At 41.2% G+C, this 27,888-nt stretch overlaps 1 protein-coding gene across 1 annotated transcript; it reads left to right on the top strand.

The window, feature by feature from the left end:
* Positions 1-303: 303 nt before the first annotated feature.
* Positions 304-22,680, top strand: flvcr1 (FLVCR choline and heme transporter 1). Its single transcript, XM_061929196.1, has 10 exons — positions 304-1,112; positions 1,616-1,760; positions 4,313-4,453; positions 4,784-4,851; positions 6,287-6,390; positions 6,472-6,582; positions 15,747-15,852; positions 15,938-16,049; positions 16,146-16,213; positions 21,585-22,680. Exons 1-10 carry the CDS (start codon positions 438-440, stop codon positions 21,669-21,671), a joined length of 1,617 nt encoding a protein of 538 aa, XP_061785180.1. The 5' UTR covers positions 304-437; the 3' UTR covers positions 21,672-22,680.
* The last annotated feature ends 5,208 nt before the right edge of the window (positions 22,681-27,888 follow it).

Below are 27,888 nucleotides of genomic sequence, written 5' to 3'. Positions count from 1 at the left end.
ACAACAATGTATTGCCTTGCCTTTAATGGGAAAGTGGCCCCTGCTAAGATGGCCGCCACGTAGGCATGTCACGTACATTTTGCTGCTACTGGAATTGAAGCAATTATTTCAAACTAATGGCATACGTGCTTTACATTTTGACTTTCTCGTGAAAATATTGTTTTTTTTGTAACGATTTCAAGAGAATTTTTATTCTGATGCTAAATACAACAATAATTATATTTGTATTGCATCATGACGGTGAGTAATAACTGCCGCTCTCCTATTGGTCCATGCAGCGTGAGGCCATCCTTCTTACAACAAAGACTTAAGGCGTTCTGGTTCCTGATGATGTCTGCTCGCTGGTAACGATGGCAGGTTCTTCTCCGCCTACTCCTTTGGCGGTGGTCTGCTGACATTTAAAACGACGAATAAGAACCACAGTTACTGAACTCGCCATGGTGGCAGGGGAACTGATGCAGGAACATGTGCGCGCGGACGGCTCACCTGAACGCATCGCCGTGGACCGGAAGTTGCCAGAGGGAGCGGTCCGAGACATCCTCCCCGCCGGTACCGGTGACACCGGGCTGGACAAGGAGGCGCTAGAGGAGGCAGATGAAAGCGAGGCGATGCTAGCTGGTGTAGGAGAAGCAAAAGATGGAGAAGAGGAGCAGAAGCACGTGCAGTGTCTGCAGACCAGGCTCTACTGGAGCCGCTTCGTGGTTCTGGCCGTGTTCAGCCTGTACTCGCTGGTCAACGCCTTCCAGTGGATCCAGTACAGCATCATCGCCCACGTCTTTACACGCTTCTACCAGGTGAGCAACGACACGATCAACTGGCTCTCCATCGTCTACATGCTGGCCTACGTGCCGCTCATCTTCCCCGCCACCTGGTTGCTGGACCGCCGGGGTCTGCGCCTCACCGCCGTGCTGGGGGCGGGGCTCAACTGCGCCGGCGCCTGGCTCAAGTGCGCCAGCGTGGGTCCCGGGCTCTTCGCCGTCACCATGGTGGCCCAGGTCATCTGCTCCGTGGCGCAGGTCTTCATCCTCGGCCTGCCCTCCCGCATCGCCTCCGTGTGGTTCGGACCCAAGGAGGTCTCCACCGCCTGTGCCACCGCCGTACTTGGAAACCAGGTCAGTGCTTTTAGGACCAACATAGTTTTTACAAATACATGTACTTTTGACTACTCGCACTAAAGACTAACACAATATTTAAATTAATACACATGAATAAAAACAATACATTATCATACTTTGACACAGAAAAACTCACAATACTGTATGCACCCTGCACCAATACTACAGCATTAGTACCTATAGTACTCGTCCAGTCTAAAATGTACACACATGCCAGTGAAGCCATGGATTTCATACAAACATAGACAGGAAGTGACATCTGAGCTGTCAACAAGTAGGCCTACTATAGAAAAGCGAAGGTGTGGTTTACTGGTACTCGAACATTTTTTCACAAAAACAAGTTCTGACACGTGGTCATGTCTCTGTGTAACTATGTGTGTGTCTTTGTGTTTGATGTCTCCATAAGTGTGTCATTGTGTGTGTGTATGTTGTCTCCGTAACTGTGTCACTTTGTGGGTTTGTTGTCTCCCTAACTGTGTCGTTGTGTGTGTGTTCCACAGTTGGGCACGGCCATCGGCTTCCTGTTGCCTCCCGTTCTGGTTCCCAACATGTCCAACGACGAAGAGCTGACGACTCACAACATCAGGGTCATGTTCTATGGCACTGCCGCCGTCTCCACGGCACTCTTTATTCTCACTCTGATAGGTAAATGTACACACACACACACACACACACACACACACACACACACACACACACACACACACACACACACACACACACACACACACACACACGTACAGTCGAACGTAGCATACATCAGTAGTTTGTGTGCATATCAACATTAAAGGAAGGCGTCTTGTTGGTCCTGTTTTGTCACTTGCAATCAAAATAAGCTAGATCTACAGCCCTGAATTGTGTGAGCGTGTGTGCATGGATTTATCCATGCACACATACACGTTCTTTATAAAGAAAGTGCGTGGCTGAAGCAGAGATGTCTCAGTTTTCTTACGCCCAAGTTTTCGCATAATTAGTTTTTTACTTCTTTCTTTTTTTACATTGCACTAACAAACTACCAACCTGACTCTCGCCAGATCCTTGCAGTTCGTGGAGCTCCACACAAGGATCTGGGCTCGAGGGCAACGCAAACTCTTTCAAGATAGCAAAAAATAATGAACCAATCAGGATCGCCGGGCGGGATTTCATAGATGTGACGTAGCGCCGAAGCGACTGTTTGACTCAAACAACAATGGTGGCACGCAGCGAGGAGTCGTGTGCTGACATTGATTCTGCTATTGCAACTGTTTTGTCGAATCTATCGATTAATAATTATTTAAAACAGGGGTAGGGAACCTATGGCTCTAGAGCCAGGTGTGGCTCTTTTGATGACTGCATCTTGCTCTCAGATAAATCTTAGCTGACATTGCTTAACACGATAAGTAATGAATAATTCCGCTGGTAATCACGATGTTAAAAATAACGTTCAAAATATAAAACATTCTCATGCATTTTAATCCATCCATCCGTTTTCTACCGCACCTGTTCAAGAAATAACAATGTTATTAAAAATAATTAGAGACTTATTATACTCTGAAAAATGTTGGTCTTACTTAAAAAATGCACGCATTTAGTTGTCCATCCATCCATCCATTGTCTACCACTTGTCCCTTTTTGGGGTCGCGGGGGGTCGCTGGAGCCTATCTCAGCTGCAGTCGGGCGGTAGGCGGGGTACACCCTGGACAAGTCGCCATCTCATCACAGGGCCAACACAGATAGACAGACAACATTCACACTCACATTCTCACACTAAGGCCAATTTAGTGTTGCCAATCAACCTATCCCCAGGTGCATGTCTTTGGGGGTGGGAGGAAGCCGGAGTACCCGGAGTGAACCCACGCAGTCACGGGGAGAACATGCAAACTCCACACAGAAAGATCCCGAGCGCAGGATCGAACCGTGGACCTTCGTATTGTGAGGCAGATGCACTAACCCCTCTTCCACCGTGCTGCCCGCATTTAGTTGTATTCAGTGTTAAAAAATATGATATGGCTCTCACGGAAATACATTTTCAAATATTTGGCTTTCATGGCTCTCTCAGCCAAAAAGGTTCCTGACCCCTGCTTTAAAAGATGATCAGAGAACTGTTTTGAAGGCATTTGTTAACTTTTCGCTCTGTCGTTATCCAATATGTCGGCTGTTCTGTTTTGAATTTCCCCGTGTTGCTCTAATCAGCGCCACGGGTTGATTTCGATGTGAGTGGTTGAATTAGCACGTCATTCAAGATAGCGGACAAGTGGTTTATCCAATCACATACAATGTTTTTTTTACAAGGCCCCGCCTTCTGAAATTCATCTCCTATTGAAAAGTCCCAGATCCTTGTGTGGAGCTCAGCGAACTACAAGGATCTGGTAAGAGTCAGGTTAACAAATTACTGCCTTTGGCTGCGAATCGTTCGGTGAAATGGAGTGTCCAAAAAAAGAAACCACGCATTGGCGCATATTTTTTGTGGAGTACGACTGCAAAATCATCCACCATGGGACCAAAGAAAGTTGTTAGTACCTTAACCCTTTGGTAAAGAAGGTGAGAAACACTACTGAAGAAAGAGAGAAGTCGTAGCAAAGTACAAAGGTGGCTCTCCCTTCCCTCCATCTCTTTATCATCCCTGTGTTTGCCAACAATAGTATTCAATAAAGGTAAAAGTTATGTTAATTTCTACATTTTATTCAGCATTTTATGTATTTTACTTTGTTTTCTGCATGTAAGACTGTTATTATTTTCTCTGAAATGTTTTTGTGTTCATGTTTTTGGGTGTCTGAAGCAGATTAAATTGGATTTATATTGGTTTTTTTGGAATAATTTCTTGAGGATTTATATGATTTGGTTTTCGCTAGACCTTCTGGAAAGATGGTCAAACAAAATTTGCACTTGCTGCACGGCTGTAAAACCACAATGTTTTGTGTTCTGTAGTATGAATTTAGTGATTTGCTTCCGTGGGTTCGTCTCGTGTAATGCTTGTGGTTGCTACTTGGTATGAAAATATAATTATTCTTATCACTAATCATGATGATTACATGTCAAGACGGAGTTGACACATGATGTGTCTTATTAATGACGTTACAGTGCTTTTAAGTTAAAGTATCCATGATTGTCACACACACACTTGATGTGGTGAAATTACCCTCTGCATTTGACCCATCCCCTTGTTCCATCTTTTGTACTAAACTGTGCACATCCTGTTTGTTCATCTGTGTTTGCAGTCATGAAGGATCGGCCACCCCTGCCGCCCAGTCAGGCCCAGGCGGTTTTGCCCGCAGCCCCCTCGGAGGACTACTCCTACAGGCGCTCCATCGTTTGCCTGATGAAGAATAAAGCTTTCGTCCTGCTACTCATCAGCTACGGTTAGAAAAGCAATCTGGAATTTACAACTGCTTTCTAAAAGAAATCCTAATTTTATTTTGATCTGCACCAAAACACAATGGCATCTTCTGTAGCTACTATGCCGCTCTCCGAAGTTTATGTAGTTTACACATAGATGTACTTGCTCACGCCTGTATAACGAGCATATGGTAAACCCTTGCATCTTGCGCTTCCTGCTTGGTAACTTGTGAAGTTTGTGTGGACTGAGTTCAACCTTTAGCTCAAGGCTCCTTAAACAAGTGTGTTTATTGTAGCATTTGGAATAACAGGCAAAAAAGTGATAGTCATTATTATTATGATTGCTTGTGCAGGTATAATGACGGGCTCCTTCTACTCGGTGTCAACAATCCTCAATCAGATGATCATGTCCTGCTACAAGGTAACTAACCATTTTAGCATCCTCCATACTCTTTTATGTATATATATTCACTTTGTTGTAGATGCATATCACAAGACTAATACACAATTAGGTACAGTTGGAAAATACTGTCATTATTGTAGTGAAAGTAACAAAATGCTATGTGCTACCTCATTGTTAAGAGTTAAATAATAATGTGTAATAAGTGTAAGAACGCTTTCAGTGATATAAAGTGAGGAAATGCTTTGTTGGTATGCTGTTGTAGTAACACAGCGACCTCATTATACTGTGGTACAGTTGTTCTCCAGCTTTATTAAACAAGTATCATCCCAGAAAAAAAGTTGGCTCTCCAAGTACCACCATAATGACCAACATTACAATACAGTAGGATAGTAGGCCTAAGTCTTCAATAAAAACAAGGCATAGTCAATAAGCATCTCGTATTAAAATAGCCTCACGTTATTAGCATAGTGAAAAATTATATCATATTTAAGTACCATTATGCTATTGTTAGCATAGTAAAAATGCATGTCATTAGCGTAAAAAAATAGCATGATTCTATGGTAGGATAGTAACTATGCATGTCCTCAGCATATTAAAGTAGCTTGATGCTCTCATTAGCACAGTAAACACGCACACCATCGGGGATTATTAAAGTATTTCTGATTAACATGTTGCTATGAGTAAAACAAACTTGGCACCAGGTTTTCATGTCAAATGTGGGATGAAAAAAAGTACCTGGTGTTAGTTTTCATTTGCATTGTGCCTAATAGTAATTTAAAGAACGCTCTTAACAGTTCTTACACTCCAAAAACCTGTTTTTCTTCTTTGGAATACTCAAATGTCTGTATGATGCTGTGTTCCTTGCTGAACAAAACACACCCTGTTTTATATACGTTGTAGTCTAAAAATGATTGAGTCAATTTAATAGACACTTTAGAGCAGTGGTTCTCAACCTTTTTTCAGTGATGTACCCCCTGTGAATTTTTTTTAAATTCAAGTACCCCCTAATCAGACCAAAGCATTTTTGGTTAAAAAAAAGAGATAAAGAAGTAAAATACAGCACTATGTCATCAGTTTCTGATTTATTAAATAGTATAACAGTGCAAAATATTGCTCATTTGTAGTGGTCTTTCTTGAACTATTTGGAAAAAAAGATATGTTTTTATTTATATTTATAAAGGATTTTTGAATTGTTACTATTTTTAGAATATTTAAAAAAAATCTCACGTACCCCTTGGCATACCTTCAAGTACCCCCATTTGAGAACCACTGCTTTAGAGCATTGGAGAGAGATTATTGTTCGCTGCTATCACACATTCCTGCTGCTCAGCTTTGCATGACCTTGTAAAAGTCTCTCAGCTGTCAAATGACTGAGCAGACCCTCCTTAAACCGCCTCATCCCATACACGCTAACAGAACATGTGACAAGCTTGTTAGTATCTCTGGTCATCAGGATCAAGAGTTGAACGCTGGGAGGATTGGTCTGACGCTGGTGGTGGCTGGCATGGTGGGCTCCATCCTCTGCGGACTGTGGCTCGACCACACCAAGACCTACAAGTGGGTTTCATACACACATTCACACACTTACACAAACTTTTAGTCAGTACGTGACGTGTGCTTGTGTGACTCTGCTCCCAGGATGACGACCCTGTTGGTGAATTTCTTGACCTTTGTGGGGATGTTGGTCTTTACCTTCACTCTGAACCTGGACAACATCTACCTGGTTTTCTTCACGGCCGGCATGCTGGGGTACTACTCACCTCCTTACCGTGCTGCCTTTTTTGCAAAACCTTTTAAGTAGCCTTTCATTTTCTGCCTGTGTTCTAGTTGTTTACTTTCTATGATTGACTTTCTTCAGACATCTGATTAGCTAAACTGCTCTTACAGTTAGCAGAGATAGTATAAAGAGAGTATGGCCAACTAAACAACAGGCGCCATGACTGCTACCAAGGACGTGTGCAGCTTTGTGCCGATGCATGCAATTGCTGTCATTTTGACGTTAGTTTTTCTGACAAAATAAACCAAAATAATATGTCTATATATTGTTTTAAACATACTCTTGCTCACAAACTTACAATAAAACATGCATTTATTTTGTGAAAGTAAAATTTTGCGTCCGTATTTGACGCACTCTGCTGCTAAATTACTCCAGTGTTTAATGAGCAGCAGACACTCTAACACGCAATAAACGTAAAATAATACTCAGAACGACCAAAAAAATATTACCCTAATTTTTCCAAAATGTTTATTTACTTTGGACCAACAATCACAGAGAAATTGTGACTTGTGGGAAGTATGTGATGGTGTCTGCCTCCAATGTATTTGTAATGACTATGTATCATTCATTATGTATTATTACGACTGATCTTTCTTTTTTGTAACATGCTTAGTGAATAAGTGTTCTTTTGTATTTATTTCCCCATATTTCTGTACAATAATTGAGATATGGTAACTCTATTAAGAAGTACAAAATATGGAGGGATTTTCATGCAAGAACATATTTTGCATTATTCATTATTGAGGTATTTCTTGCCAGTTTTATATGAGATTTTCAGTTCATTTTACCATCTATTATTAACAGCTAAAATATAGTTTCTTTTATTCCTTAAATATCTACTCTGTCTATTCGTATTTATGATTTACTTTCTCTTCTGCTGTTACCGAATATCCATATTTTAGTTTCTTGTGGGTGGAATAGCCCCATGCTGCACAAAACAGCAATTTTAAACATCGAAAAACTAACGAGGAAGCACCACAAACACATAGGATCAGCTCAAAGTTGGTGGTAGTCATGGCACCCTGTAGTCACGTGAATGCCTTTTGACCAATCATTAAGGATATCGCCTGAAACAGGGTTAGTAATACTCTCTCTATACATGACTGACAGTTTATAGCGCCATCTGATGCTCTGTCACACACATGGCAGCCTGTGAATGCGCACAATGACAAAGAATGAAGTACATGTTCCTTACTGGTCGTCATGTTCCTCTCAGTACTTTATTTTATGTAACACTTAGGTCGTAACGTTATTGCACTTGTTGGATGTCCCTGCCCTGATTGAGCGCCAGTGTTGGGTTAGTTACTGAAAATCACTAACTAGTTACAGTTACTAGTTACTTTACTTCAAAAGTAACTCAGTTACTAACTCAGTTACTTACACCAAAAAGTAATGCGTAACTGTGAAAAGTAACTATTTAGTTACTTATTTTTTTCTTTTTTTTTTTTAAAGCTCCCATTAATGCCCTTTTAGCCTTCATTTCAGTACTGTTATTGCACTGGAGAATAATACAATCTGTTGATCAACTTGACATGCATTTTCATCACTGAACTCTGCTAAGCCATGTGGTCTACATACAACACACAAAGACAAAGATATGTTTCAAAGGGCCAATTTATTTCAGGCCAGAACAAATTGACAAAACAATTTTAAATAGCTGCAACATAACATACATAAGTAACAAACTGCATAATAACAACATTGCTGTAAACCAAGGAAGGCACACGCTACATACACAAAGCCTAACCAGGCGTTTTTTTCTCAAGGAATTCTGAAACAAAATCATGTCTAAAGCCCAGAACACTCTACACTAGTGATGGGTCCGGCAACACCGATGCATCGGCGCATGCGTCGAGCTCATAGAGCAAAACCCTGTGTCGGTGCGCGTACCGCTTTTAGAAAGTCACGTGACCGATCATGAGCTGTTTTGGTCACGTGACCGATACGCGAACTGTGTCGCCATGACGCCTCCTCTGTGCCCTGTGAGCGGGTCTTTTCTACAACCGGAGAAATAATAACTAAGAAGAGAAAGCGTCTAAAATTGAATACGTTGGAAAAACTGTTTTTATTTTAAATAAAAATGTGTAAAAAAATAATAATAATAATTTCCCAGTCCACAAGCATCCTCATTCACAACACGTTCTCTTAGATTTCCATGTTATGATACATGTTCACATTATTTATTGACTGTATCTAAAAAAGATAAAAAAATATATTTTTATTTAAATGAAGTTATGAAATAATCCTAAATGAAATACAATGACTTGGTTTATATTATTGTATATAGTATATACAATAATTTAAACCAATATTGTATATAGTATATACAATAATATAAACCAAGTCATTGTATTTCATTTAGGATTATTTCATAACTTCATTTAAATAAAAATATTTTTTTTTATTTTTTATCTTTTATCTCAACTGACACTGATTTTATGACCTAGTATATACTATATATTAGGTCATAAAATCAGTGTCAGTTGAGTCGGTCCATAGGTTGCCTGTAGGGATTTTTAATGTCCAGCAGATGTCAGTATTTAGTGACACAGTATCAATACAGTTTTGCAATGTGTCGAAACGCTTCATGACGCCTCATCAACCCATCACTACTCTACACATTTCCCCAGTTTTAGTTTAGAGAAAATGAAAGATTGGCCTGGCCCGCTAGCATCCCTCTTTATGTTTGTGAACTTTATAGTCTATACATTTAGAGTGATGTGATAATTAAACACTTTAGAAGTCTAGAATGAAAGAGTATATAAGAGAATTGACAGAGTGTGTGTACCTTCAGTGCTGAATGATGAGCAGAGGCAGAGTTAATCCTTAAGTGGTGGCGGTAGAGGGGAAGTGGCATAGGAGTCTGTGTCTCTCTTTACTAGCTTCGTCAAAGCAAGTTGCTTTTGTAGCTGTTTCAGCAGATTTGAATTGCTGTTTTGGGCAGTAGATGGGATCTTTGATCCAAGACACAACTTACATTTAACTAAAGTGTTATTTTCTTTGTGCTCGACAAAAGAAAAGTAGGTGAGAATATCTACATGTTAACAAAATCGACTGAAGCTCCGCCATCATCAGACATGCCTCCCTCCCCACACCCAGACACACACAGAGCGCGCGTCTCTCTTCTCCGGCTTTTGACACAAGAAGAATCAGAAGGACGACACCGCAGCTCTCCAATAAAACACACTCAGATTTTCTGTTTCTAAGCGATACTACATAAAAAATTACGTAAAATAACGCATTAACGCATCATGTAGTAACAGTAACTGAGTTACTGAATATAAAAAATAACGCGCTAGATTACTAGTTACCGCCGAAACTAACGCGTTACAGTAACGCGTTACAAAGTACAAAGTCCCAACACTTTTGAGCGCTTAGACAAGTATGTGGTGTGTAGAAGTATGTCGCATTTACCCTTGCCGGAGGCTAAATGGTTTGAGTCAGGCGGCGTAAAAAAGTACCAAACTGCTTTGTCAGCAAACAAAGCAACTCTTTATATCTAACAAATAATTAAAGGTGCCATATGTAGTAATGTGGCCAGAAATGGTACTGCAATCACGGTCAAAATTCTGTAGTCCCCTTCCACTCTCTATGACTGAGGTTGCCAGATACGAATCCGAATCCTACTCCAAGAAATTTCAAATGGCCATCGACGAGTCCTACGCTGTAGGTTTATCTTGTTTATGCTTCTTGCAAGATGGTTTACTAAGTAATTATGCCACATTTTACTGATGTTGATTAGCCAAATGTATTTGTAAAGTTACGCAAGAATATTTTTGTCGGGAGTCGGGACAGATTGTTGGCATTACCCTGCTAAAATGTCTGGTTTGACCGCACGGACCACCATCGAAATAATTATGTATAATTTTAATGCAGCTGAGATAGGTTCCAGCAATTAGCCGTGCTAATGTTGGAACGCATTTCCTCAGCGTATCAGCATATTGAGAACAAAATAGTCACTGACACTACCCATATCCACATAGGTTTTATTTGTCGAAAATATATTTTGCCTTGTCAGTTGGAAGACACATCGACATACAGGATAATGGGTATATATTTCCCCCGTTAGCCTACCGGTATGTGTCGATATGTCACTGACCGGGCTAGCACGCTAAGCTACACTAGTGTGATGATGCTTCGCGCCTAAGCATTCGTTGCATGAACATACTAGCTTTGTTAGACAAGACCAGAGACTGTTTTGGACAATATAGTTTACATACGAAATGTCCATTTCCATTTATTACAAGTAATAAGAAAACGTAAATGCCTGACTTACCTATCAAGGAGGAAATTAGCAAGTTTGGCATCAGATGAAAACATCTTCTCCGCCTTCAATCGTCTCCATCTTTCAAAGGCATCCTCGATATAAATCCTCATTTTGTTCCTGGTTTTGTCATTAATAAGTTGAGAATCGTAACCACGCCTTTTAGATTCACTAAGGTCAGACATGTTTAGTAACTTTACCAGTGAAAGTAGCTCGACGAAGAGGGTAATCGAAAAGAACATAATTTATGAATGCTTTTTGACATATCAGGGCCATTTAATGATGACTTGACATGAAATTATTTCATATAGTACCTTTAAGTGTTATTATTACTCAAAAGACTTATGGTGACGGTAACATACAGTACATGGTCAACCGCTGATGTTGAATTCTCCTGAAACCCAGCGTCCCCTGCAGTGGACATTTCTCTTTTGTCTTTTTCGTTTGTCATAGTTAGAACTTGCGAGGAAAATAGCCCTGTCATGCAAATGTTGGTCTTTTTCTTATGTCAGAGTTTGACATTTTGGGGTGGAGGAATAGCCCTATCATTGAAAACATGAGTAATGGACATTTCTTTTTTGTCTGTTTCTTTTGTCAGAGTTAAGCATGTTGGGGTAAAATAACCCTGTCATGCAAATGTTTGTATTTTTCTTTTGTTAGAATTAGACATTTGGGGGGACATAGCCTTGTCATACAAACACCAATGTCTACTGCAGTGGACATTTCAATTTTGTTGTGTCTTTTGCAAGAGTTAGCATTTTTGGGAGAAGAAAAAACGGTGTCATACAAATGTTGGTCTTTTTCTTTTATCAGAGTTAGAAATTTTAGGGGTAAAAATAGCACTGCCGTGCAAAACACAAATGCAGTGGACATTTCTTTTTGGTCTTTGTCTTTTATCAGAGTTAGAACTTTCAGGGGAAAATACTCCTGTCATGCAAAATGTTAGACTTTTCTTTTGTCAGACTTAGAGCTTTTGCAAAACACAAATGCCCACTAGAGTGAACGTTGACTCTTAAGAGGAAATGTCGACATGTTCCTCGTTACCATATACTGTATGTACCATAACATAACTTTTTTGGAGTTATGTAGCAATAAAACACGAACCCAGTCACTTCCTGTTCAGTGCAAAATAATCTTAAAAATAAAAGCATGCCGGCTTTAACCTAACTTCTACACCAATTAATCGTTTTTACATTCTTAGCTGCAAAAATAAACATGTACCAATGTACAAAAGCTTTATTGTCACTACAGTCAAGACAAAGACGAAAAATTATTGCTACATCATGTCGGTGGAATGACGATAAGGCAGGATGACACAAGTCACCCTTTTATTTTTTATTTGCTTTAATGCTCAAAACACTTTTTCTTCCTTGGTGTGGCTTTATTTAGCTGGCAAACGCCGCTACCTCCTGTAGCCCAGCTCCTAAATCACAGCTCAGAACCGTACACAATACCCCTGTAGCTACAATATCGTATGAAAGCATAATACTCTATATAGAAATATTCACAAAACATTTTACAATGTCAACAAACTCCTTCCATCATCTTCTTCCGCTTATCCGATGTCAGGTCGCGGGGGTATCAGCCTAAGCAGAGAAGCCCAAACTTCCCTCTCCCCAGCCACTTAGTCCAGCTCCTCTGGGGGGATCCCGGGCCAGCCTGGAGACATGGTCTCCTTAATGTGTCCTGGGTCTCCTCGTGGCCTCTCCCCAGGGAGATGTCCGAGGGGCATCCTGACCATATGCCCGAACCGCCTCATCTGGCTCCTCTCGATGTGGAGGAGCAGCGGCTTTACTTTGAGCTCCTCCCGAATGACAGATCTTCTCACCCCATCTCTAAGGGAGAGCCCCGCCACCCGACAGAGGAAACTCATTTCGGTGGTTTGTACCGGGGATTTTGTCCTTCCGATCTTAACCCATAGCTCTTGACCGTAGGTGAGGATAGGAACGTAGATCTGCTAAATTGAGAGCTTTGCCTTCTGGCTCAGTTCCTTCTTTACCACAACGGAACAATACAGTGTCCGCATTATTGCAGACACCGCACAGATCTGCCTGGCGATCCCATGATCCACTTTTCCCTCACTCGTGAACAAGACTCCAAGGTACTTGTAATCCTTCAAGATCTCCTCCCCACCCGGAAATGGCACTCCACCCTTTTCCGGGCGAGAACCATGGACTATGACTTGGAGGTGCTGATTCTCATACCAGTCGCTTCACATTCGGCTTGGAACCGATCCAGTGATAGACTTAATTCTGCAGCCACCAAATCGGATCCCTTCAACGCCCTGACTGCGCCTAGAAATGCTGTCCATAAAAGTTATAAACAGAATTGGTGACAAAGGACAGCCCTGGCGGAGTCCAATCCTCAATAAAAACAGGTTCGACTTATTGCCGGCAATGCGGAACAAGCTCTGACACCTTATATACAGGGAGCGGACTGCCACTATCAGACAGTCTGATACCCCATACTCTCTGAGCACTCTCCACAGGATTTCCCGAGGGACACGGTCAAATGCTCCAAGTCCACAAAGCACATATAGACTGGTTGAGCAAACTCCCATGCACCCTCTAAGACCCTGCAGAGATTATAGAGCTGGTCCACAATTCCACAACTTGGACAAAAACCAAACTGCTCCTCCTGAATCCGAGGTACGACTATCAGGCATCCTCTCCAGTACACCTGAATAGACCTTACCGGGAAGGCTGAGGAGTGTAATCCCACGATAGTTGGAACATACCCTCCGGTTCCCCTTCTTAAAGAGAGGAACCACCACCCCGGTCTGCCAATTCAGGTGTACCGGCCCCAATGTCCAGTCAATGTTGCAGAGTCTTGTTAACCACGACAACCCCACAACATCCAGAGCCATAAGGAACTCCGGGTGGCTTGCCACCAAGGAGCTTTTGAACTACCTCGGCAACATCAGCCCCAGAAATAGGAGAGCCCACTACAGATTCCCCAGGCCCTGCTTTCTCATAGGAAGACGTGTAGGTGGGATAGAGGAGGTATTAAAAATATTCCCTCCACCGATCTACAATATCCTGAGGCGAGGTCAGCAGCACACTATCCCCACCATGTACGGTGTTGACAGTGCACTGCTTCCCACTCCTAAGGCGGCAGATGGTGGTCCAAAATCGCTTTGAAGCCGTCCTGAAGTCGTTTTCCATGGTTTGTCAGAACTCTTCCCATGTGCGAGTTTTTGACTCCGCGACTGCCGAAGCTGCACACCACTTGGCCTGTCGGTACTTGTTAGCTGCCTCCAGAGTCCCATGAGCCAAAAGGACCCACCATGACTATTTCTCCAGCTTGACAGCATCCCTCAGGTTCTACAATATTCTCCACGACAGGCACCAACCACCTTGCGGTCACAGCTCCAATCGGCCGCCTTGACAATAGAGTTACGAAACATGGTCCACTCGGACTCAATGTCCAGGTTGGGTACTCTTAGCGGTTGTTTGGTGCATAAGCACAAACAACAGTCAGGAACCAACCCCCCACTTGAAGGCGGAGGGTAGCTACCGTCTCGTCTACTGAGTTAAACTCCAACGTACAGGCTTTGAGCCAGGGGGCAACAAGAATTGCCACACCAGCCCGTCGGCTCTCACTGCGTGCAACGCCAGAGTGAAGGAGAGTCCATCCCCTCTTGAGAGGACTGGTTCCAAAACATTTGCTGTCTGTCAAAGTCAGACTATATCTAGCCGGAACTTCTCCACCCCACGCACCAGCTCAGGCTCCTTCCCCCCCGGCGAGGTGACGTTCCACGTCCCAAGAGCCAGCTTCTGTAGCCTAGGATCGGACCTCCAAGGGTCATGCTTTCGTCTGCTGCCCAGTTTACACTGCACCCGACCTATATGCCCCCTCCTATGAGTGGTGAGCCCATTGGAGGGGGTGAGCCACGTTGCCTCTTCGGGTTATGCCCGGCCCGGCCACCAGGCGCTCGCCATCGAGCCCCACCTCTGGGCCTGGCTCCTTAAGGGGGCCCCGGTGACCCGCGTCCGGGCAAGGGAAATCTGAGTCCTCGTTTTTATTCTTTATAAAGGTCTTTGAGCTGCTCTTTGTCTGGTCCCTCACCTAGGACCTGTTTGTCTTGGGAGACCCTACCAAGGGGCATAGAAGCCCCCGGAGAACATAGCTCCTAGGATCATTGGGACACACAAACTCCTCTACCACGATAAGGTGGCAGCTCAGAAAGGAGATGTCAACAAACTGTAGGTTAAACATTCCTTTATTATCACCCATTCTCCTTACAAAGCACAGGTGCAATGGCTATTTTCAGTTTCGATTTTAGCTATGTTGGCAACCGCCTAACACTCAGCCAGGTTGACGGGCAATAAAAATAGTATATAGTTCCACTATAATGAAGAAGGCACTTATTCATATACAAATGTACATAGGCAAAAATGCATAAACATAAACATTTACCTTTTAAACTATATAGGTATATAAATAATCAAAATTAGTATGTTCCTTTTTTTCATTTCATTCATTCATTGTAATTATTTTGATTTATATCATTTTTTTTCACAAAATATATTCAACTGATTTTTTTCTAAACAATTGTGTATTATTCATGAACTAATCATTAGATATATTTAACTTTTTTTTTGTATAATATGTGTGTATTATATGTACAGACAATTGGGACACTTTTTATGAAAGTGTAGTAATGATTGATTAATCACTTCATAACACTGCAACTTCACTGATTTGGTGGATTATTTTGAGTGGTTGCTATTGTGGCAGTTGTTGTTATTAATAAGTGGAGGGGGGTGTAAGCGTGTTGATTTTGCGACGCATTTTAGTCGTTTGATGTGATGTTTCAGTCACATAGTTGTTGTTAGCTGACGTCCTTCTTTACCTCCCGCTGCCCTTTAGCTTCTTCATGACGGGATACCTTCCTGTGGGCTTTGAGTTTGGGGTGGAGATCACCTACCCGGAGTCAGAGGGAACGTCGTCAGGACTCCTTAATGCTTCTGCTCAGGTGTTTTAACCTTAACATAGCAAGGCTGGTACGCACACTTTGACTGTTTATTTGAAACTTATTTGCCTGTGACGTGTGTGTACAGATATTCGGGATCCTCTTCACATTGATCCAGGGAAAACTGACCACAGACTACAACCCAATGGCAGGAAACCTCTTCCTTTGCGTCTGGATCTTCTTGGGATTAGTCCTCACTGGTACTGTTTGTGTGCATGTGTCTGTGTGTGTGTGTATGTGTTTGTGCGTACGTTATCGCTTTACAGTCACTCACATTTCCCTGTGGATGATTTCAGGCTTCATCAAGTCGGAATTAAAGAGACACAACGTGAACATCGGCATGAGGGTCAAACATCTTCAGGCGGTAAGCACTCTGTCGGGGACGCCGTTGCGTCTGTGTGAACATTCCCACTAACACGTATCCAGGGACACGACCTTAAGATGTTTGGACGTGCTGGTGATAAATTGTTCCTTTTGTCCTTTTCTTTCTCTTCTGGATTCTGTCCATATGCTCTTATAAATTATTACATTCATTCCACCCTCTTGAAGGCCATCAGTGGTCCTCTTGATACAATAACTTTTATCAAATATGTGCTTCATCTCGACACATCTTGCAGACTCACTACTTAATCAACCTGAAGCATTCATTCTCACTAGGGAAGTGCTCATTCATGCAGTACTCTTTAAGCTCTGCAGCGGGTAACACAGTTGTATGGATCACAATGATGTAGCAGTAGAAGAAGATGACCCAAAAAAGAAGACAGAAATATTTGGACATATAAACTTTCATGTACTTGTTACATGGCGGTATGCATTGTAAATGTGCTCAGAATCCCTACGCCGTACACATGAAAAGTGAAAGACAGGAAGTGTTTCTTACACAATGTATTTACCCGCTAATCCAATAGAAGCGGTCACGTAATTATTAAGTATTTGTCACAGAAGACTTAGACATGTGTAACCCACTTGGTGCTGCTGCTTTCGTGCACGGAGTTCAACTCTGGGTCCACCGAATGGATGTGTGAGAGTGCTTGGTATAGAGATACATCTTGAGCTGTCAAACAACATGTCCATCCCAAAATCTTAATGTGTCAATTACTAGTATTTAATCCGGCCTGCGAGACCAACATTCAACAGGCCCGAATGGCAAATTTCAGTAACCAAGAAGCCCTTTACTCATTTGGCATCATAACAATCTCAAATACGTCTTATATAATACAGTACATCTAACCGCAAAGTGGTATTAATAGGATGCATTGCACTAAACATTCTTACTCAAAATATCACATTACCACCAAAAGTAATAATTTAACTGTACACGACTAAAAACGACATCATCTATTAAACCCTGTCCTTTATAATAACACATTAAACATGCATTAAACACAGTCAAAAGTGATCATTGTGACAACTGGCCAACTCTCCCGGATTCTGCAGAAGACTCACGGAAATTGTCCATGTCTATCAACATCACGACTGAAGTTACAAACCTCCTAGATTCTGCAGTTTTTGTGTGCATATAGAATATTGTAGCTTTTGTCGCAATGTTAAAAGAATGACAAGGAGATGGTCGATCAACAGTCAAGTAACCACACTCTGCGTGCACACAGAACGCTTCTCTCCTATAGTAACCCCTCCTCTGTATTCTGCTCACGAGTCACAAAGCATTTTGGACACTAAGATTGTCAGAAAATCCATCCATCCATTTTCTACCGCTTGTCCCTTTCGGGTCGGAAAATAACATTCTTTAATCAGAAACAAACAAACACGACAAATGCAGATTTTTTTTTTTAAATGCCCATTTCCTCCACACCAGTGTATAAGAAATGTCAATTGACACAAGTAGAGTTAAAAATGTCTGGCCACATAAAAACGAGCGAATTGATTAACGTGGACTTAAACAAGTTGAAAAACGTATTCGGGTTTTACCATTTAGTGGTCAATTGTACGGAATATGTACTGTACTGTGCAATCTACTAATAAAAGTTTCAATCAATCAATCAAAGCGAGAGCATCCAGATTTGTAATCGTGTAATACAATCTGCGCATGCGTATCTGAGGTGTGTACATTTGACCAACCACAGAAGACACCACACAATTTAAACCAATCAGAGGTGCGTAAAAGAGCGATGCCCAGACCCACCTTACGTTGTTTCTGATTGGTTTAAATTGCGTAGTGCTTCCGTGGGTGGTTAAATGTAGGCACAGTGGATTGATGGCCTGATTTGGGATTGGTTATTTAGATCTGTCTGTACAGCGAATTGAACGTGTAGACAGAGTTGTCTGTCTGTAACTCCCCCTTGCCTTTCTTTATACTCACCACTAGTCGGCGCCTTGCAGCCACTGATCATGTTATTTTGCTTGACGTCAACAACAATGAACCACTCTCAACACTTGCTCAGAGCTGCCAAGCGAGCATGACAGTGCCTGTGCCTCACAATACGAAGGTCCTGGGTTTGATCCTGGGCTCGGGATCTTTCTGTGTGAAGTTTGCATGTTCTCCCCGTGGGTTCCCTCCGGGTACTCCGGCTTCCTCCCACCTCCAAAGACATGCACCTGGGGATAGGTTGATTGGCAACACTAAATTGGCCCTAGTGTGTGAATGTGAGTGTGAATGTTGTCTGTCTATCTGTGTTGGCCCTGTGATGAGGTGGCGACTTGTAACCCGCCTTCCGCCCGAATGCAGCTGGGATAGGCTCCAGCTCCACCCGTGACCCCGAACGGGACAAGCGGTAGAAAATGGATGGATGGATGGAATCTGGATGCGCTCGCTCAAATCGTACACGGCAGAAGTGTTAAAAAAGTCACGTGTATGTAGACAGCCTATCGAGGTTTCTTTCTGATTAGAGACAGACAAACAACTTAAAACACACGTACGTCTGGATACACACACGGATTGATATACAGACACACAAATAGGATTGCACGTGCACATATTGAGATACACTTTTGCAAATCATTTTGCTATAGGCTCCGGCACCCCCCGCGACCTGAAAGGGACAAGCGGTACACAATGGATGGATGGATGGATGGATGCTTCCTTAGAAAACACGACCACAGATGCCTGGCACATAACACATGTTTTGTTAATCGCCTGTGTGTGTTATACAAGGCATGCATGTGCCTTAACATCAGTGTGGTGATGCAGGGGTCAATTAACCCTGTTTGGGCCCCTGTGTGATTGTCAAGTTTGACACACCTGTATTAAGGTGTCAGGGAGTGAGGTTTAACAACATTCTCTTGTCACACATGCAGGGCTCCTCCACAAGCACAACCTCTGAGTAGCAGGAGACATGACTAGTGTTAGCGCAAAGAACACTTTGTCTTCCCTGCGAAAAACGTAAACCGGTAGTCTCCAAAGTGGACAAACTGCAACTTATTTCACATTAATCAAACCCTGGGAAAAAAACACCATCTCACAAGAAAAAGGTAAAAATTATGTTACATGCACATGTGTCATGGCCAAATGTGCAAATTTGCCAATGGCATCATCAAAATGCAAGAGGCAAGTTTTCATTTTCTCTCCACCGTCACCAGCATTTGAGTGACAGACATGTTCTCCAATCAGAACTGTGGAGACTCGTGCCCTTTGCATCCTGGCCAATCCAAAGGGTTTAAGGAAACAGCAAGTTTGTGTACGCTAATAACAGACACTTTACCTTAAGTGCCTTGGAAAACGTTTTGATGGTGAGTAGGCCTGGGCCGATAGTCAATAAGTAAATTAATCGAAAGATAAGGAAAACTAAGTTGAAATACTTTGCTGGCAGCAAGAAATGACTAAGTACGTGTGTGGCTGTTTCTTCATCTGGCTTTTCAAACATGGAGAAAGAGGTCACACTCCGTGTATCGCTCTCAGCACCTGAGCGTGTTTAACAGTAGAATTAACTGAACGCATTGAGCCCTCTTTTCAGTTAGCCACAATCTTTGTCTCAGTGGGCGGAGAGCAGGGCCCTCATGTATACAGCATACCTACGCACAAAAACCTGCAATAGGCCCTTTTTAACGTCAAAGTTGAGATGTAAAACTGACGTTGCCGTGGAAATGTGCGCTGCCTCACAGCAACTCCATAGCTTTCGTAAGCACATTTCTACAGGCTGTGGATACTTTAGCGACACACAAAAGGAATGATGTGTAAAAGTTCCCATTAAAAAGTGCCAATTTTTTACTCCTCAGACTTATTGATGTGCACATTAGAGACATATGAACAATCCCCCACACCCCTCACATGCGGACTCGGCAACGTTTTAATTTAACAATGTTAAAAACATTGAGGCATCTACTGCTTGTCCCTCTCGGGGTCGCGGGGGTGCTGGAGCCTATCCCAGCTGCACTTTGGTGGAAGGCGGGGTACACCCTGGACAAGTCACCACCAGGGCCAACAGATAAACAAAAGACACAAAATTCTAATTTTCGCCAATGCATTCAATGTTTCCTATTCATATTTGTGAGGACGTCTTTAATTTTATACAGGCGATCATTTTGCCACAATGTGTTTTTGTAACTCCAGCAGGCAGGGGCGAGCGGGAGGGACACGGTTTCTGCGAAGGAAGGGGACAGTTGCAGCAATTATCTTTTCAGGAACGCTTGTCTGTTTTGGCGATGTAAATCCATCTTCTTCGTCACTTTGTTCCTGATGCTCGACCAATTATTGTTATTCTTTAGCATGTGTGCTGTTTCTGTAGCAGGAGAAAGAGGCACCTCCTACTGAGTCCTCATTGGGCAGCGCGTGCCGTTCTTAGGCACATTGCTACTTTCATCATGATTTGCGTATTTATTAGGGTGCGTGGTCTGGGCATGCCAAGCCATGCACACGTCTGTGGTCAATTTTAAGTAGATTGCAATGTAACAAAGAAATGTGCTTGAATTTGTGCGTGCAAACACTCTAAATACATTTGAATTTTTACTTGCGTACGCTGTTTTTTAAAATTTTATCATACATCAATTTTTAGTCGGAAAGCCACGTAACTCTCTGTACATGAGGCCCCAGGACTTCTAGCTTACACACACAGTATTCATGCCTCCCTACTCGCAACCCGCTAGTGAGAAGTTCCGCAAAATAACAAAAATGAAAAGGAAACAATATGATTACAACCAAATGTCTCGTTGTGAGAATATTTCAGCTTCAACCTGGATGGGCAATATGAGCCCATCAACACGGACAAACAAGCGAGAGTGCCGTGGTGACAATAAAAAACAATGGCAACACAACCTAGTTTTTTTCAACTGGGAAAACAAATCCACTTTCAGATGTTTAATATTTATTCAAGTCCAATTTATAGAGATGAGAGTGCATTTTACCTTTTTTGTTTGTGTATTTATTTAGAATAACTAAACGTTATTTACCTTCCATTTACAGTACAAGGGTAAGCAATTCTACAGTAATGAGAAATACAAGTCTATATCCTTTTAAATGGTTACTTGCATTATTATTATATATTATAATTACATTACATTATAAACACTGTGTAGTTTTTATCTGTTAATTCTTCAGTTTAAGAGCATGGTATAGACAAGCGTTCTGAGTCTGACTGCATAAATTACTGCATATTGTTCAAATGTGTTGCACATTGAGACAAGAATATGTTGATTAACAGTCTCAAAGTAACATGTCTTACATCACACCTTATTTTCACAGCAATTTCAATTTTGGAAAGAAAATTGACAATATTTTTTTTTCCAAAATTGTGCAGCCCTGCTTTTACACTTAGATGAATATAGTTTGTTATGTCTTTTAGGTTCCTACTGAGTGTCCAGCTGAGGAAAAGACCAACGACATCAAACTGAAACCTTCTCTCAGCTTCGCACGTGAAACCTCCCTCTGAACAACAAGAAGTCAAACTGTCCCTATGGACTTTTCCTGAGTTTACTTGAATGCTTGCTTCCTCATCAAAGACACACACATACTTGTCTTGTGGAGACAGGGGAGCCACCGGTTGAGTCCAATCCGGTCCATCTCGGCGTTCTTGTGTTGTTGTTGGAGCAGAACATGTAAGTCAAACATGTGAAGCACATGCAGTGACACACAAAGTGAAAGTGTACTACTACACGCACAACTTTTTCTACTTGCATGTTGTGTGTATGTGTGGTGTGTGTGTGTGTGTGTGTGTATGTGTGTGTGTGTGTGTGTGTGTGTGTGTGTGTGTGTGCATGTGCTTGTGTTTGTGTGCGGCTGTGCCTGTGGAGAGAGCTCGCCAGCGTGTGCATTTTGATGACATCATGCAGAAAAGAGGAACACAAAAGTTACTAAGTTCAGATTAATTAGTGTTTTTTTTTACTTAAACTTAGTCACTGTGTACACATTAAATATTTAAATACAAATGATTCCTTTTTGATATTTGTAAAGAATACCTGAAATATTATTTCATCGTAAGAAATAAGAGACATGTTATGTTTTGACATCAAACTAGTAGAAAGTATGAAAGCACAGCTTACTTTTTGATTAATTTGCGTTCATTGCTACACTTGTATCTTATTCATGTTTTCCCCCCAATAAGACAAGTAAAGCAATGTGTTAGTAAATAGACATGTCACACTGTAATCATTAGAAGTATAATAACCTGCCTTTCACTAACACTTAAATAAACAACATTCCTACTGTCAAATGCAGTGCAGTGACTAACAACTAATATATGACTAACTTATTATTTATTACTAAGGATTTAGATCCAGGAACTTGAAGTAGATGAATCCAGAAGCACTGTAGATGAAATGTGAGTCATTTCAACTTGTCCATTTGTTGCCTGTCAATTCTGCTGTGGGGAGTAGCAATGTGCTTCCTAATTACTGTCAGTAATGGCAGATGATGATGTCATTAAACGTCAGCTGACTTCATGTGGAGCGTCTTCGTGTCACGTCATTCCACTACAGAAATATGTCGGCAACATTTTTGTCTGCTATTGCTAGGCTAACGATGGCGTATTAACACAGAAGAACAATATAAAGAGTGTAAAAATGAGTACCATTTAGCTCCCTCGGTGTAGGAAACATTGTTGTTGGTTATCTATCCCAGGCTAGTCTCTCAAAAAGCAGTGTGTCCGGTAAGATAGCTTCTTTCCAAAAGCTTTTTTTCAAGGTCAAGGTTTATTTATTTATTTATTCAGAAAATTTTTTAAACAGCCACTACTTCCCCAAAGTGTTAAATTAAATTTAAACAGTAAGGTAAAAAGTAAAAAAAAAAAAATCATAACAAAGACAGGCAAGGCTTCAAGCTAATAATATTTTTTTTTAAAAAGAGAGATAAAATAAGGAATATCAATTTAAAAATTTTTTAAATGTCCTGCTCAGTTTATAAGTGGGATTAAATGTACAATTGTCCTTTGTTTAATAAACTCAATATAAAAATTTCATTTGAATCAAACATTGTATATTTTTAAACTGGAGCGTAAAAAAAACTGTTTACAACCTTTTTAACGTTCTGAGGGTTCTCTAAGCACGAAATAACACCCTTGAGTTGCCTTTGCACTCATTTAATCTAACAGTGATGTCGCCTGAGGCTGAGCCAATCATTGGTCACGAACAGCGTACTCTTACTGGTTTGGTCTCATCTAGTGGCTAATACTACTGTATTATTGATTTTTTTAGTTTGTCCAGACATTTTTTTGCATGGACTTGCCTAAAATGTAGAATATGCTTAAAAGTACCAGTAGAGTGGAAAAAAAGAGCTGCTTCTATATTAAAGCTATTATCATATATATCTGATGTATTACACCGAAAGACTTACAAAGTTTGCGAATAAATTGATATGATCGAAATAGTATCAATCTCATGGAGATTCCCGAGCCATTTTGAGAGATAATGAACTCGCGTCATTGCGTGACGTAAAGGTAGGAACCACAGATCCCTTCATCAACAACAATGCAAATCATGCAGACTTTGTGAGAGCCAACAACGATTACATTGGGAAAAATTATAATTCAGAAACTTATGTTGTTGATCCTGAATGTAATGCGGGCGAGCTACAAGTTTTAGAAGCTCTGCTAAACAGATACAGCTTTAGTGAAACACTAAGCATCATGTAGCAGTATTGCTAAGTGCTAAACAAGAAATACAAACTACAAACATAATAAAACGATACTTTATTGTACAATGTCTGCTCCTACTTTGATGACAACTGATAGAATGTCCATATTTTTTTCTGTTTATACTAAGAATTAATCATTATGCACACAAAGAGTTAACAACGAAAAGTCTCCCTGCACACACTGTCTTCGGTTGTGTGTGTTTGTCTCCATCTCCGGGTCTACATTGAATGCCACAGATGAACAACATCTAGATTTATGGCTAAATCCTCTTAAAATGGTTTGTCTGCCTTAGCACTTATAACAACATCGCTAATATTTGGTTAATATTCAGGTCACAGTATGTACAGTATATAGCGTATTGTTGGCAGGTTTTGGATGGTTTTTTAGAGAGTTTTGTCGGCGTAATAGAGAGCCCCTATTGACTACATTGTTAGCTGACTTTTTATGTATTTATTTATTTATTTACGACTTAGAATGCATTAAAATTAAGAAAAACATATGTGTTCATGATCTATATAGGATTGTGAATGATAGACAGCACATCTCCTTCTGATTTTTGCGTATTTCCAGTATGACTGATCTGATACTATGGTCAGACTGCAGAAGCCTTACTCCAGTGACATCAATCTACGGAAATTACTGAAGACTTTTGGAGCGGAATAACGAATAACAAGGAATTTAGTCTCAGGGCATTCAATCGATCGCGACTGTTTGGTTTGTCTTGGAAGACGTTCCGCCTCTCATCCGAGTAGGCTTCATCAGTTCGTGCTCATAGACTTAGACTGGTCATATCTAGTCTCCGGCACCCCCCGCGACCCCGAACGGGACAAGCGGTAGAAAATGGATGGATGGATAGTCTAGATCCAGTCTAGACTAGATCTGATGACGATGAATGAGAACATTTATAAACAAGGAATTTTTGTGGGGCATCTTTGTGCTGAAGAACGCTGATCAGTGGAACTATCTTGCTGTGTTTTGACTCAGCCATCGTCTTTTAACTATATGCAGTTTATTGTTGTTTATTTTTTACAGACTTCATTTCAATATGCAAAGCTACAAAAAGTGGACAGACTCTTTTACAACATGTAATTGTACACTAAAACTAAATATGGTAAACCACTCCTCCATACAACATCAGCCGGATTTGTATAAACTACCCTGAATTATGAAATGTGGTGGGAACACAAACCACACACTTCTACAGAAACAAAAGGTTTCAGGAACCGAAAGTTCTTGAAACTTTGGTAGAAAATGGCCTAATGTAACTCAGCTGCAGGATAAATTGTACTTCTTTGCTGGGTTGTTACTTGAATTTTGGGGATGGGCAACGACGGTTACTGGTTGGGTCACAAAAACTGAAATAATTCATAAATATGACCCAACCCTGCATTGGAGTAGAAAAAATAACCCAGCATTTTTAGACAGCTCTTTCCTGTTTAAGGCAATACAATCCAGTGTGTATGTATTTAAGATGAATCATAACCTGCTCATTTCTTAATGTATTTTCATGTGGTTTACGTTATTGTCAATGTAAAAACATGTACTATTAATACACATTTCATTATTTGGTAAAAAAAAAAAAAAAAAATCTCACTGATAAAAGATTATTGCCAGTGTCTTTGTTTCAACCGTACGGCGTATTTTGCAACCCATATTTTTCACTTCCGATACGATATTGGAGCCTTGATACTGGCTAACATAATGATATCAGCATAAATCACGGTATATACTTTTTTTGAATTTGTACTGTGGAATGTTTGAAAATGTTCGATCAAGCGAAATTACTCGAACAGAACAAAGGTGGGTGTGAAAAACACTAAACTTATGACAGCTTTGTGCTGTCTTTAAGTTAAAGTGGAGTGGTGGCGAAACCTACTGGCCACAATAATTTATTAAGTTATGCTCATGAGGCAGTAAGTCGACTAATGCGGACACGTTTATTACTGGATACTTTCTAATACGCTTGTGCCTTGGAGACTTTGTGTAAGTAATATGCAGCTATTGTTATTTAATACCTGTTTATGTTGACACAGGTGCTGTTTTAGACTGCAATATTGTTCGATTAAGCAATTCACAACAACATTTTCCAACCCACTCGATCACTCACCATACACACAAAATAACTAACTAAATGAAACACCAGAATAAGGTGCAAGTATTTTGGACACTTAACGGGTGTGTCCGTAACAATTAAGGACACGTATAGCTGTTGGGAAGAAACTGTCCTTCATACTCTTCATCCTCGCTTTTGGTGCACTATACCTCCTGCAGCAGGGCAGCAGGGCAGCAGCTCGATTCATTCTAAGATGAATGTCTCTGCCCTGCTGAGGAAACATAAGGTGGCAATGTCCTCTAGGTGTGGCCTGTAATCTTTTCTTCCATCCTTTTTTATTCTCTAGAGAGGCTTTTTTGTATCCTCAGGAGAGCAGCCTGAGTGCCACACTGTCAGTTCATATGAAAGGACAGATTCAATTCCTGCCCTGCAAAATAAAACCAGGAACCTCCTCTCCATGTTGGTCCTTCTGAGAACTGTCAGAAATAGGAGTCTTTGCAGTGCCCTCTTTAGTTTTTCTGTTGTGTTGTTTGACCAGGAGAGGTTATTGGACATAGAAAGATTTCACTCTTTCAACAATATCCCCGTTGATGTGCGAGTTGCTGGTTCTGAGCCTCTCCGCTTTCTAAAGTCAAACACCATCTCCTTTGTTTTATTAGTACTCAGACACAAGTGGTTGTATGAACACCAGGATGAGTCTGTCAACCTTGTCCCTGTATGCCGATTTGTCTTCATCAGAAATAACTCCAATCACGGTGGTATCTTGACAATGGTGTTGGTCAGATGCACAGTCATATGTACCTACTGTATATATATTTAACCCGCTGTCCAGCTTTGCACAAGTAAACACGCTGCAGGACTGCTTGTATCAGAACTTATTTGAGATTTTGAATGCAAGCCTATATCATCCGATACTTTTTGCTAATATCGGACCTACCGTATTTTTCGGAGTATAAGTCGCACTGGAGTATAAGTCACATTTTTGGGGGAAATGTATTTGATAAAACCCAACACCAAGAATAGACATTTGAAAGGCAATTTAAAATAAATAAAGAATAGTGAACAACAGGCTGAATAAGTTTACGTTATATGAGGCATAAATAACCAACTGAGAATGTGCCTGGTATGCTAACGTAACATATTATGGTAAGAGTCATTCAAATAACTATAACATATAGAACATGCTATACGTTTACCAAACAACCTGTCACTCCTAATCGCTAAATCCCATGAAATCTTATACGTCTAGTCTCTTACGTGAATGAGCTAAATAATATTATCTGATATTTTACGGTAATGTGTTAATAATTTCACACATAAGTTGCTCCTGAGTATAAGTCGCACCCGGCCAAACTATGAAAAAAACTGCGACTCATAGTCCGAAAAATACGGTATGTCAAATTTCCTATCATGACACCCCTAAATCAACTTGACTCTCGCCAGATCCTTGTAGTTCGCAGAGCTCCACACAAGGATCTGGGACTTCTCAATAGGAGATGTATTCCAGAAGGCGGGGCCTTGTAAAAAAAAATCATTGTATGTGATTGGATAAACCACTTGTCCGTTATCTTGAATGTCGTGCTACTTCAACCACTCACATCCAAATCAACCCGTGACGCTGATGAGAGCGACGCTGGGAAATCCAAAACAGAACAGCCGACATATTGGATAACGACAGAGCGAAAAGTTGGAGAACTTTTACTGAAACAACGCAGCAATGACGATCGATGTCGTAAACAGTTGCAATAGCAGAATCAATGTCAGCACACGGCTCCTCGCTGCGTGCCGCCATTGTTGTTTGAATCAAACAGTCGCTTCGGCGCTACATCACATCTATGAAATGCCGCCCGGCGATCCTGATTGGTTCACTATTTTTTGCTATCTGGAAGGAGTTTGCAATGCCCTCAAGCCCAGATCCTTGTGTGGAGCGCAGCGAACTACAAGGATCTGGTGAGAGTCAGGTTA

This window comes from Nerophis lumbriciformis, linkage group LG34 (genome assembly GCF_033978685.3).
Source record: "Nerophis lumbriciformis linkage group LG34, RoL_Nlum_v2.1, whole genome shotgun sequence".
NCBI lineage: Eukaryota > Metazoa > Chordata > Actinopteri > Syngnathiformes > Syngnathidae > Nerophis > Nerophis lumbriciformis.
The sequence above is the reverse complement of the archived record's forward strand: the minus strand, read 5'-3'. Positions and strand labels throughout refer to the sequence as shown.